General features: G+C 42.1%; 1 protein-coding gene across 1 annotated transcript; it reads right to left on the bottom strand.

Annotated features, from left to right (window-relative positions):
• Positions 1–405: 405 nt before the first annotated feature.
• On the bottom strand, positions 406–12,123 carry cyb5r2.L (cytochrome b5 reductase 2 L homeolog). The gene is made up of 9 exons (XM_018257426.2): positions 12,019–12,123; positions 9,125–9,271; positions 8,419–8,491; positions 7,142–7,248; positions 6,549–6,678; positions 5,665–5,748; positions 2,917–3,002; positions 2,507–2,606; positions 406–992 (listed from the first exon to the last, which is right to left on the bottom strand). Exons 1-9 carry the CDS (start codon positions 12,031–12,033, stop codon positions 820–822), a joined length of 915 nt encoding a protein of 304 aa, XP_018112915.1. The 5' UTR covers positions 12,034–12,123; the 3' UTR covers positions 406–819.
• Positions 12,124–13,027: the final 904 nt, after the last annotated feature.

The following is a 13,027-nucleotide window of genomic DNA, read 5'->3' as shown; positions in this document are numbered from 1 at the left end:
TGCAGCCTTGTGCCTTTATATGGTCACAGAACCCCTCAGTGACTTCTAATATTCTTATCAATTACAGTAGGGGGTACATTATCCCTTATAATACATGAGTGATACTCAGAGTTCCCTGTATAACTCATCCTGCAGCCTTGTGTCTTTATATGGTCACAGAACTCCTCAGTGACTTCTAATATCCTTATCATTTACAGTAGGGGGTACATTATCCCTTATAATACATGAGTGATACTCAGAGTTCCCTGTATAACTCAGCCTGCAGCCTTGTGCCTTTATATGGTCACAGAACAACCCCTCAGTGATTTCTAATATCCTTATCATTTACAGTGGGGCTACATTATCCCTTATAATCCATGAGCTACTGAAAGTTCCCGACCTGTATATTAAGTGATGAGCAAGGCAGTAAGTAAAACATATTTATTAAACATTTGCAGATTCTGCATCTCTCCATTTAATCATAATCCACATCAAGAGTTCTTGATATGAAACAGACATCAGATCCAAGGAATGGGTTAAAATAATCCCAGCATGCTCTGTGCATCTGGATTCTGGTGAGATAATAAAAAGACTCACTGAGTTATGTGAGACTTGGACAGAAATAAGAAGTTCCCAGCAGATTTAAAGGCAGCAAAACTGAACAGGAATGGTCTTGGCACAGCCCTGGTGGTACCACTGGGACAGGTGGCAGAACCTGAGCATCGGAATGTTATGGGATACCCCAGCTGTTCTGATATTGAAGTTTGTCCATGGCATTGATTGTAAAACATCAGCTTGGCAGTATCCCCTGGCACAGTCGGCTTTGCATTCATTTCCACACTAGTAAGCAAACCTTGTGGCCTCAGGGTAGCCAAGCTTGCTCAGGTTATCTTGGCACGCAAACTGGATCATGGGAGGAGGCCCACACATCAGCACAAGGACATCCTCGGATGGAGGCGGCAGATGTTCTTTAATCATGTCTGCGGTGACAAAGCCAGAGCCGTACTTCCACCCTGCAAAGCAAAGGAGAACTAATGTGGCTAAAAATGCAATATTTTATATACTGAACTTATTGCACGAGGCTAAAGTTTCAGCTTGTCAATAGCAGCAATGATCCAGGACTTCAAACTTGTCACAGGGGGTCACCATCTTGGAAAGTGTCTGTGACACTCACATGCTCAGTGGGCTCTGATTGGCTGTTGAGAAGCTAAGCTTAGGGCTCGTCACTAATTATCCAGCAGAAAATGAGCTTCCCTGGCTGTAATATAAGATGATGCTACAGGTTTGCTGATTATTAAATTCTGATGCTAATTGCACTGGTTTCTGTGCTGCCATGTAGTAATTATCTGTATTAATTACTAATCAGCCTTATATTGTGACATTTCTATTCTATGTGTACTGTATATTGTGAGTGGCTCCCTAAGCTCAGTAAGTGACAGCAGCACAGAGCATGTGCAGTGAATCAGCAGAAAAGAAGATGGGGAGCTACTGGGGCATCTTTCGAGACACAGATCTTTACTGCTAAAGGGCTGTGGTTGCCTTGGGCTGGTACAGAAGCCCAAAACATATTGTACAACATTTCTTGCCTGCTTCTTTAGTTAGTCTTTAGTTCTCCTTTAATGCCGTAGAAATTACCAGAATACAAAGGTCTGTTTTGTGAACTACAACTCCCAGCATTCTCAGCTGGGAGAGTACAGGACAAGGCAGAGTTACAACTGCAGAACGTTATATTGTTGGGCCCAAGACATGATATTTAGGAGGTGGTATGGCAAGGCATGACTGGGCATAAAGGTCATTGGTGGACTGCTATAATACTTGATGCTAGAATGGAGCAAAATTGCACCTCTTAGTGCTAATTCAAGAAGGACTTGCATTTGGGGGTCTTACTGGGTTATGAAATCAGGGGCGGAACTACCAGTGATGTGGGGGGTGCAATTGCACTTGGCCTGCACCCCCAAGGGGCCCTCCAGAATGTGCACTGAAAACTGCATCCAGGGGGAAGGTGGGGGCGCCTGGCTGCTCTGCCGGCACCTGGGCCCTGGGGGTGATAGTTCTGTCTGAACTTCTCCAAATTGAGATTAGATGGGCAGTGGTGTAACTAGATGTTATTAGGCCCAACAGTAAATTAATTTTAGGTCCCCCTAAATATCGAGGTTTTTTGTTATACCAATATATATTGAAATGGCACATTAATTATGGCCTCATAGGCTCCCCTATACTTCCTGGGGCCCCCCTGCAGCCGTAGGGTCTGATCCTTCTGCAGTTACACCCCTGGAGATGGGCTCCGTCCCTAACTTGCACATCTGAATGACATGAAAGCTGAAAAGGTAGTGGGGACACCAACCTGCCTCCCCTCACCCTCTACCAATCACAGGTTGTATTCATGGATGAAGTGCAGGGTTAGGGTTACCCTACTCCTCCTATAGCACCTACAGATGCAGGTCCTTGTGCTTCATGCAACGCTGGGTGCTAGGCAGGGTGCATGAAATATCAGTGGGGCCAGTGACGATAACAAGCAAAACCATACCTTGCGGGGGCTGATCCAGCGTGTACCAAAGCTTAAACTGCTCCGGGTGGCTCTTGGCTACAGTTTCCAGTTCATATCGTAGCAAAATGTCGTCTTCCGTCTGCAAACACATCGATAATATGAAACTGTAAGAATCCTTCTGCTGGGTTTTACAGGCAGGCAAATATAGGAAGGAAGCTCCTTATTGGGAACCTGAACAACAAACTATTTTTGGCACAATAGAAGCAACTTTCCAGGGAACATTACATTACACATGTTCGTGATTTTGGAGTCATTGGTAGATGTCATTGTTAAAGTGGAGTCTGTAGGTCAGAATGTGATGTGCAGCCGTTTATTTTCCACTTTGCACTTACATTAGTAAATGAGTCCTGGAACAAAAGACACAACGGGACTGTGACATTAATATTTACCTGATTAGCAAATATGAGGTGGCATTTCGTGTTGTCATTGGGATCCTGGGTGATTTGACGGATCAGCTGTAACATGGGTGTAATGCCTGAAACAGACACATGGGTGTATGTCAGGAGCAGTTCAACAAAAAAACAACAAACCTGGCATCATAATAAATGGGTTTAATAAACAAATACAGTTCTATAAAGTTTTCAATTTTTAATTCTAGCCTTTATGGGCTACGATAAAAGCCCTGTCTTGCTTTATACCAGGAATTCTATATAAACTCACTTTGGCAAATTCACTAAGCACCAAAAATGCGCTAGTAACCGTTTCGCCGCACTTCGCCACACTGCGCCCGGTGTAGTTTAGCCAGGGCTCTGCAAATTCACGAAAATCTGAAGTTGCGCACAGGTTACTGAACGATTGTGAAGTTGTGCTTGCGATAATATGATAAGTAGTCCGAAGTTACGCTAGTGATGCCTAATTAGCATATGGCGTGCAGTTAATGTACAATGGACGTGTATGCTGCAGCAACTACATTACACTACACAAGCCTGGGAAACGTAACAAAATTAAATAGAGGTCCTTATATTGCTCTACACATGTGCCCACTGTATAGTTTATGTGCCAAATGTAAGGCGGAAGGAGGGTACCCCAAAAAAAAAAGATTTCGATCTTTTTCTTCTTATCACCCAGTAAAAAGTAAAAAAAAGCCAGCGTTTTTTGGGACTTAGAAAGATTTTCAACTATTTTTAAAGAAACTCCTATCTGCTCTATTCCACTTTGCCTGGTCTGAGCTGGCGAAGTCAAGTCTGGCGCAAGAGGTAACGTTCAGTAAAATCCGCAAGTTGGTGAATTAGCGTAGTTTCGTCCCTTCGCCAGAGCGCAAATACGTCTGACGTTAGGGTGCGAAGTAGCGCTAGAGTATGTCTACTTCGCTAGCAAATTTACGCCAGCACCCGTTAGTAAATCGGTGAAGTGTCAAAATGACGTCACGCTGGCGAATTTTCACTTGCGTTAGCCACTTTGCCCTTAAGTAAATTTGCCCCAGTGAATCCAGACTCCTGGACTATTTTAAACCCACCCTAATTCATTGTATTATCTCTACATTTTATTGTTAGCCAATATAGGTATCACTTCTACAATACTTCAATACTTTTTGTATTTGTTTGTTTTTTTATTCCTTATAATATAAACTCAGTATCAGAGCCCATTTCTTTAAAAGGGGTAGTTCACTTCTAAAGGAGAACTAAACCCTCACCCCTCCCTCTCTGTGCATTGGACAGAAAGGTGCCCCTGAATAAAAACCTAAGCCTAAAATGAAGAGAGGCACCATCTTCTGCCCGGAGAGGTAAAAGGGAGGTTATAGAAGGTAGTTGGAGGCTGTTGTTACAATGGGGGGGTTAGTTCTCCTTTAAAGGAGAACCTCCCCGTTAAGGACATGGGCTCTGATACTGAGTTTAAAACATTCCTGGTCCTTAGTATGTTATATTATAGACAATTTTAAACAACATTTTAATTAGTCTTCATTATTTATTTATTTTTATAGTTTTTTAATTATTTGCTGACTTCTTTTGATTTTTTTTCCATCTTTCAGATAGGGGGTCACTGACCCATCTAACAAATGTTCTGTAAAGCTACAAACGTATTCTCATTGCTACTTTTTATTACTCATCTCTCTATTCAGGCCCCTCTCTGCATGGTTGCTCGGGCAATATGGACCCTAGCAACCAGACTGCAGAAATTGCAAGCTGGAGAGCTGCTGAATAAAAAGCTAAATAACTCAAAAAACACAAATAGTAAAAGATGAAAACCAAAGGCAAAGTGTCTCAGAATATCACTCTCTACATCAGACTAACAGTTAATTTAAAGGAGACATTTTGTGTTAAAAATAAGAATGTACCAGTGCATTATACTCATTTAGATATAGAAAAATTGTGCTTAAAAAAGTAGTGTTTCAGGCTGATTTATTGAATATTTCTGCGAAAATCCTAATAATCCTTCCCTTCTGTTCCACTTCCTGCTCCCTGAATTCCCAGGCTGTGCAGGGGAGCCGGCGGCTCTCAGCTCACTGCACTGTAGGACAGGAACCAATCAGCAGCTAGCAGGACTTGATAGGGAACTGAAGCCTGTCTGTGCTCGTGTGACTGCAGGGCTGTGATTGGCTGTCCCCCTCCTATTGTTCTTCTGGCAGGGACCGTTAGGACACGCCCACCCCTCATTTAAAACATAGGCAGGGACTAGAGAACATTTATAGGGATCTCCAAAAAAGGGGCTATTTTTAAAGATAATAATAATTTTTAGCACCATGTATTACTTATAATTGCCTACAAAATTATATAGTTTTTTTCATGTATCCTATATGTCTCCTTTAAAGGTGAACAACCCCTTTAAAATAATCCCAATTAAGAAAAACAATGAGTAGCATTAATTACACATTATAAAAATTCCTCTCCACCCCTTCACCTGTCCAAGGGTGAACCAAAACGTTGTATGGGGGCAGCCTGAAGGCCTATTGGACTAGCTGGCATCGTCAGACGCTTCTCCACTCAGTTCTATTGGTCAATGTGATGGGAGTGATAGAACTGAGCAGGGAAGACTCAGGACTCTAAGACAGACCAAATTCAGGTCTGCATTCCTCCCAGTATAGTCCTCATAATCACATATCTATTATCTCTTAGTTAGATAGATAGTGCTGGGTAACCATTGACCTATCCCACATCTGTACGAGCAAATAATTCTCCATTTCCCTATGACGCTCTTACCAGTTCCGCCAGCAAGCATCCCGACATGTTTGGTCACCTTGATTTTGGGTTCAGACTTCTTATCTGGCCTCACAGCAAATTTCCCTGGAAAGAACAGAACGTGTTAATATCGGTAACCTTATATTTTCCCCATTGCTAAAAAAAAAGGCATCCAACTCTTCCTTGAAACTATCTAATGTATCTGCCATCACATCCATATCAAGTACAGAATTCCACCAGAGGCACCTAGACTCAAAGAGCAACTGATATTCAGCTCCCACCAGTTCTGCTGTTGGCTCTGCTCTATGGTAGAGACTAGTGATAGGCGAATTTCGCCCGATTCGCTTCGCCAAAAAATGTGTGAATTTCCTGCGTAATTCACTAAACGGTAAAAAAATTGTGAAACTCGAAAATTGACGCCCGTGTCAATTTTGGACGCACATCCGAAAAGTCGTTCATGTCAATTTTGACGCTGGCGTTGATTTTTTGATGATTTTTGGCAATTTTTTTGGACGCAGCCAGGAGTTTTGTGAATTTATTCGACTGCGACGAAAGTGGAAATTTGCTGCGAATTCGCGTCAGGCTAATTTATTCGCCCATCACATCCAATACCTAGCTTAAATCAGGCAAGACTGCACAGGGTGGGGGGCACCCATAACAGTATCCCATCAGGCCTCTCCATATTGCCCTTTAGCTTGGCAGTGTCGGACTGGAACACCAGGGGCCCATCAAAAAACCTTAGACCAGGGGCCCACTCTCAGTACTATTATTCTTCCTCTCCTCACTCAACCTCTATAGTCCTAGTCTCTTTACATACTATAATATATTATTTCATCTATGTAGCCTCTTGTGTGTGCCTAATGCGTGGGCCCCTACATAAAACCCTTATAGAAAACATCACTTACCCTTTCCTTTGTAGACAAGAAGCCCATTTGGACCCCGGAAATCAATCGTTTCCCCTATTTTAAGACTGTCCAGGTGCTGGGACATTTTGCCTCCATCAGGGAATTTAGGATTTACGTTTTTGTAATATACCTGGAAATAGAGGAAATATGTCAGAACACGTTGCAGTAAAATGAGAAGCTCCACAACAGTGATGCAACCCATTTTCATGATAATAGCGGTTTTACACTGCTAATAACGGTCTCACTACATACCTCAGGTCGGATAATATTCATTAGATCATTTGAACATGATTCTATGCACACTTGGCTGCTGATTATTGTTAACCCTATGCTCACTGCTGTCGCGGCAAGCAGTATGGCAGCCTTCCACTCGTATGGATTTATGCAAATATGGAAACAAAGGGGAACCACAGTGAACATTGCGCCATTTTATCCTTTAATAAATATGTCCAAAGGGTCGTTTTGTGTCCATGATTTGATGATTGACATGATCATGGCAAACTCTGTTAACCATACAGAAGCCAGAATATAATTAAAAATAATAAAGTATACAATTATTACATTTATATAGGAGTTTAGTAGTAGCAATTAACCTTCACAATCAGATCCACGTGGCCTTTGACGTCATCGCTAGACACTGGCGTATACGCCCGAACCACCAGGCTGCCATTGATCTTGGCTGAGAGGTAAACATGCTGACCTGTGCAGGGAGGAGAATCAGTAAGGTAGATGCTAAATCTCATGGATCTGCCCCAAGCCTGCCTGAGCCAGCTATTCTAGAGCCCATAGGCCCATCCCCAATCCACCCAATCCACCCAATTCTGCCCCTGATTAACCCAATCCTGCCCCTAACCTTTTCTTAAAGGGGAACGATCGTGAAAATGAAAATGTAATATAAGCTTCATCATACTGAAATAAGAAACTTTCTAAATATAATCAAATAAAAATTCTGTACCGTTTCTGAAATAATCAAGTTTATCTTTACTACACACCTCTCAGCATCTGTTCCTCCTCATTCTGTCTTCACGCAGCAGTTGGGTGTCAGAGGAATGATCCAATATATTTTATAGGGGGGCTCCTTTTTTAGAAGATGTATTAGAGCTCAATCTATAAAAATCAACAGACATCATGTCTCTCTGCATGCAGGATTTGTGCAAAATGCAGTTATGTTGGTACATTTTGTTTGTACTGGAATCAGTTAGTGATCTCTAATACATCTGCTGGGAAAGGAGCCCCCCTATAAGATATATTGGATCATTTATCTGACACCCAAATGCTGAATGAAGACATAATGAGGAGAAACAGATGCTAAGAGAGGGATAGTGAAGATGAACCTGATTATTTCAGAAACAATGCAGAATATTTAATTGATTTTATTTTCGAATCAATGCATGGTTGCTAGGGTAATTTGGAGCCTAGCAACCAGATTGCTGAAATTGCAAAGCTGCTGAATACAAAGCTAAATAACTTAAAACCCATAAATAATAAAAAACGAAAACCAATTGAAATTGTGTCAGAATATCCCTCTCTACATTATAATAAAAGTTCATTTAAGGGTGAATGAACCCTTTAAACATTTCCAGCACCCCATATACACGCAGGGTATAAAAACAGATCAGTGATATCACTCTCACCCCACTTATATGCTGGCTCCACTGCTTTACATACAGGTGGGAGTGTCATAAAGAAGGAAGCCCAGCCCCCAGTGACCAATATGGCTGCCCCCAGAGTAATAATAAAAAAGACCCAAAAAGTCAAGTATGTCTATATTCAATCTCCAACCTGCTGAGTTCTTCCTAATTATCATTTAACACTCAGTGAATTAACCCTTTCATGCACAAATGGGAAAGCAAGCAACATCGTCCATTACCTACAGGGAGCCCCAAGACATGCTCTGCAGAGGGGAGTCCAAACCTGAATTTCTTGGTGTCATGGCTGATTTCCTAGAAATGGGAGAGAAAAACAATAAGATGAACTGCCATTTAAAGGAGGTGTAAACGCAACAGCTTAATTTCGCCCTCTGAAAAAAAAATATGATCCTAAGTAACTTTCCAAGTTTTTTATTATTATGCTATTCTCTGTGCGCACTACCGGTTCTGACTATAGACTCAATGTAGAAGAAGTCACACCTCCTGCAGTTTCTTCACAGGTCTCTTTACCAACTGCTACATTGTTTCCACAGTCAGAAACAGCAGTGCATAGAATAACAAGGGACAGACAAATACTGATTCCAATAGCAATGACCTTAAAACCATTGAAACCTGGTACTGAATGTGTATTGAAAGGTTTCTCCGAATTCAATTTTTATTTTTAGATTCATATCCCCTTTAGTTTGTTTCATACTGTTCTGAATATAACCTTTAACATTGTTAATAAAAGTTAGATTTAAACGTTATATCCATGCTCTGCAGCCAACTGGGTGGCTTATTTATGACTTTTATACTGTATTTAGGAGGCAGGACAGGCCCCTGTTACTAATCACTAATAGAAACTCAACCCTGGCCCAATTAGCTGCTACTGCCTGAGTCATTCCAAACGAGGCAGTTAATGACTGATTGTAACAATGGCGTCAGTACCTGTTTCTCTATGAGAGGTAGTGGGTACTTGGCATTGGAGTCCAGCAGAGTGACTGGTGCTTTCTTTGCCCCAGATCCCAGAGTTTTAATCAGGAACAATAAGACTGTTACTCCTATCACTGCCAGGGCTACCAGCGTGTTTGAGTCCTGCAAGAAAAGGAGAAGTCTGTTATACAGTGTATATCTGCACTTAGACATGCATTGGAGCTGCCATACTGAATTTCCAGTCTTATTCTTCATATTCCTCATCTATACACTGTCCCTGTGCTGCTGAAGACTACGGAACAGGCCTTGGCCAGGGAAGGGGAGGGTTCGGTCCCTTACAGGGTCCCATGTTTTCTTCAGGACCCCCACAGCCGTGGGCAGAGGTGTAACTAAAGAGGAAGCAGACCCTGTCACTGCAGGGGGGCCCAGGAGGTATAGGGGCCCCATTAGGTTCTAATTAACAAGTAAATTTTATATTCGTATATTGGTAAAACAGGATAATCTCTGGAGAGTTTGGGGGCTCCTCAAACTATTTTGCTGTGGGTCTCAGTAACATCTTGTTATGCCACTGGCCGTGGGTGATGCTCCCACTGTAGAACATTTCTTCTTAATGTAGTTCCTTTTACACTAGGGATGCACCAAATCCACTATTTTGGATTCGGCCGAACCCACGAATTCTTAGCGAATACCGAACTGATTTCGAATCCTAATTTGCACATGCAAATTAGGGGTGGGAAGGGGAAAACATTTTTTACTTCCTTGTTTTGTGACAAAAATTCACGCGATTTCCCTACCCGCCCCTAATTTGCAGAAGGATTCGGGCGAATCCTGCTGAAAAAGACCCAATCCTGAACCGAATCTTGGATTCGCTGCATCCCTACTTTACACATATGATTAGGAGCTGCCTTAGTACTTTGCTAAGTCAGTACTGGGTCTCAGCATATCTTGATGGCAGAACATTTTTCTCCATATTTACATTCATACACTGGAGTGGGAGCTGCCTTGGTGCTTTACTCAGACAGTCCTGTCAGCACTAAGGGTTTGGCTTTGGTTGGGCCAGGCTTTTGGAGTTGGCCAAATCCTGCTTAAAAAGGCTTCCCTTCCAGCATTTTGTAAATAGAAAGAGGGACAAAAAGATTTGCCCATTTTATGGTCACACCCCCTAAATACCACATCCTTTTTACAAAAGTTGGCAGGTTATGGAACGTTTGAACACATTTTCCTTACGCATTTTGTGCCTTGTGGGAATATGCCAAGGCACGAAACGCATAAGGCTATCGCATGAGATGTTAAATAAAACTACTTTTCTAATTGCAGTTTTTCGAGTGAAGTCCGGTTTGTGCCAGCCTACAACTAAACATATTATTGCCAAATTGCCTCCCCAAGCTGAAGGTCTAGGGCTTGAGCACCTGGAACCCCTGTTGTTTTTGCTAAGTGTACCTTACTATCCACCCCAGGAAAATACTGGATATTCAACTTTTCCTTCTTTCCCAAGAAAAGATCATTGAATAAATCCTTCACAGACAATAAGGGGCGCAGTATCCCCCAAACTGTGACTGATACAGGGCCAAAACGTCTTATTCTCATTTACCCCTGAACTCCGCCTCAGTGTACTTTGTTATATTCTGTATTTCAGTGGCATTTCCCACAATCCCCTTTCTCACACACACTCGCACCAACACACGTACACACACACACACACAGCACGTAGGCCCCTCCCATGGTGTGAGAGCAGCTTATAGCGTGGGGCAGCACTACAGCAACACAGGCCCCTCTCACTGGTCTCACAGCTCAGAGCTCGCTCCTGATTGGCTCACAGTAACATGGACAATGAGCAGAGGGACAAGAAGAGGGAAAGTCAATGTTCCCCTTGGAATGAATGGGGGAGATTCCATATAAATATCCCTATTTTATTCACTGTACCCATGAACTTTACCCTGTAACTAATTCAGATGTGGCTGAACTACAACTCCCAGAAGACCCTGCCAGTTATGCTGAAAGCTGCAGCTCAATAGAATCTGCAGGCAAGGAGGGCTGATGGGAAGTAGTACAGCAGTACATAAATAGACTCATTTCCCAGCATTCTCAGTGCCACAGCCCCCTGTACCAATCACGGTCTGCCCAGCACGCCCCAGTATCACAACCCTCTCTCTCTCTATATAGTACTTTTGTTGAATATCAGCACTCACGAAAAGTAGAATGCCTGGGTGCAGTCCTAGAAATATCAATAGTAACGTAGTCCATAGAACTCACAGGTCTTTGAAAAAGGCCGAAAACTTTTCTGATTTACTCTAAGACCTATGAGCGTGACGTATATTGACTACGTACATATATATATATATATATATATATATATATATATATATATATATATATATATATATGTGTATATATATATATTTGAATACTAATGTCCTCACTCTCAGGTTTTAGAAAGCATTATTGCTTGATTATTCTATATTTTATGACTGCATCCAAGCACTTTGATTTTCTTGTAACGCGAGTGCTGGCTAATTTTGATGCTTTAGATATATATATAAAAAACAATATAACATGTACTTTGTATATACAAATAACGCACCCCCCATGGGGCCCTTTAATACTGGGGGCCCCAGGCACACTCGTTGGCAATCCTAGCCAAGGCTAAAAGCAGACCCTGGCATTGCACGGGGTTAATGACACCTCCATTATATTCTGACTATAATATGATATGATAACAGTTATGACAGTTGCACTACCCCAATGTCCACTAACCCAGTTCCCTTTGTACCAGTGCCTGTGGTGTCAGTGGGAGAGGCTTGGGAGTCTGAGACCTACAGAAAGAAGGGGTGGCACCGGTAGGTGCAGGGTAACCTGTTGGGGAGAGTTGGGGTTACATGATTAATCAGATGTCAAAGGCTCACACTTACTGTGGAAATCTCCATGACTGCTCCCACACTGCTGCTGATTATTCTTCTGTGATCCAGGGACACATTTCACTACAGTGTGGACTTTAAAGCATTGCAAGCCCCACCCCCAGATCCTCAGTGCCCCTCCCACTCAGCTACAACTATAAGCTACCTGACAGCAGAGGGGGGTAGTAGGCAGCAGCTGAGTTGTACAGATAACTCTGAGTATCACTCATGTATTATAAGGGTAACGATAAATATATTAGAAGTCACTGAGGGGTTCTGTGACCAAATAAAAGCACAAGGCTGAAGACTGAGTTTTACAGGGAACTCGGAGTATCACTCATGTATTATAAGGGATAATGTACCCCCTACTGTAAATGATAAGGATATTAGAAGTCACTGAGGGGTTGTTCTGTGACCATATAAAGGCACAAGGCTGCAGGCTGAGTTATACAGGGAACTCTGAGTATCACTCATGTATTATAAGGGATAATGTACCCCCTACTGTAAATGATAAGGATATTAGAAGTCACTGAGGGGTTGTTCTGTGACCATATAAAGGCACAAGGCTGCAGGCTGAGTTATACAGGGAATTCTATAACTAATATATTATAAGATAATCTGCCCCCTATTGTAAATTATAAGGATATTAGAAGTCCCTGTATATAGAAGTCACTTTATATATGAGTTTTTTCGTCACAATGCAGCCCCTCCCCTCCACCCCCCAGAATTCCTTTGTCATTGTGGTTGACACTTAGGGGCATATTTATCAAGGGTCTAATTTCAAATTTGAAAAACTTCGAAATGCGAATTCAAAAAGACCAATTGAAGCTAAGTTTTTAGCCAAATAGGTCAGTTTTCGATCGAATAGGTCCGTATTCAGCCGAATTTGAATCGTACTAATTGAAGTAATAGCGCATTTGATCGAATTCGAAACCAAGTTTTTCCCCAAAAAACACTTCAATTTTTCAAAGTCCACCAATTGACTCCACATAGGTTCTAGGAGGTCCCCCATAGGCTAAAACAG

Source organism: Xenopus laevis, chromosome 4L (genome assembly GCF_017654675.1).
Source record: "Xenopus laevis strain J_2021 chromosome 4L, Xenopus_laevis_v10.1, whole genome shotgun sequence".
Taxonomy (NCBI): Eukaryota; Metazoa; Chordata; class Amphibia; order Anura; family Pipidae; genus Xenopus; species Xenopus laevis.
The sequence above is the reverse complement of the archived record's forward strand: the minus strand, read 5'-3'. Positions and strand labels throughout refer to the sequence as shown.

Bases quoted from the DNA above. Each gene is read 5' to 3' on its own strand.
- cyb5r2.L (XM_018257426.2), bottom strand. The intron at 8,492-9,124 runs GTACTGACGCCA...TCCCATTTCTAG, and splicing joins TACCTCTCATAGAGAAACAG to GAAATCAGCCATGACACCAA. The intron at 2,607-2,916 runs GTAAATATTAAT...ATGTGTTTGCAG, and splicing joins ACCTCATATTTGCTAATCAG to ACGGAAGACGACATTTTGCT.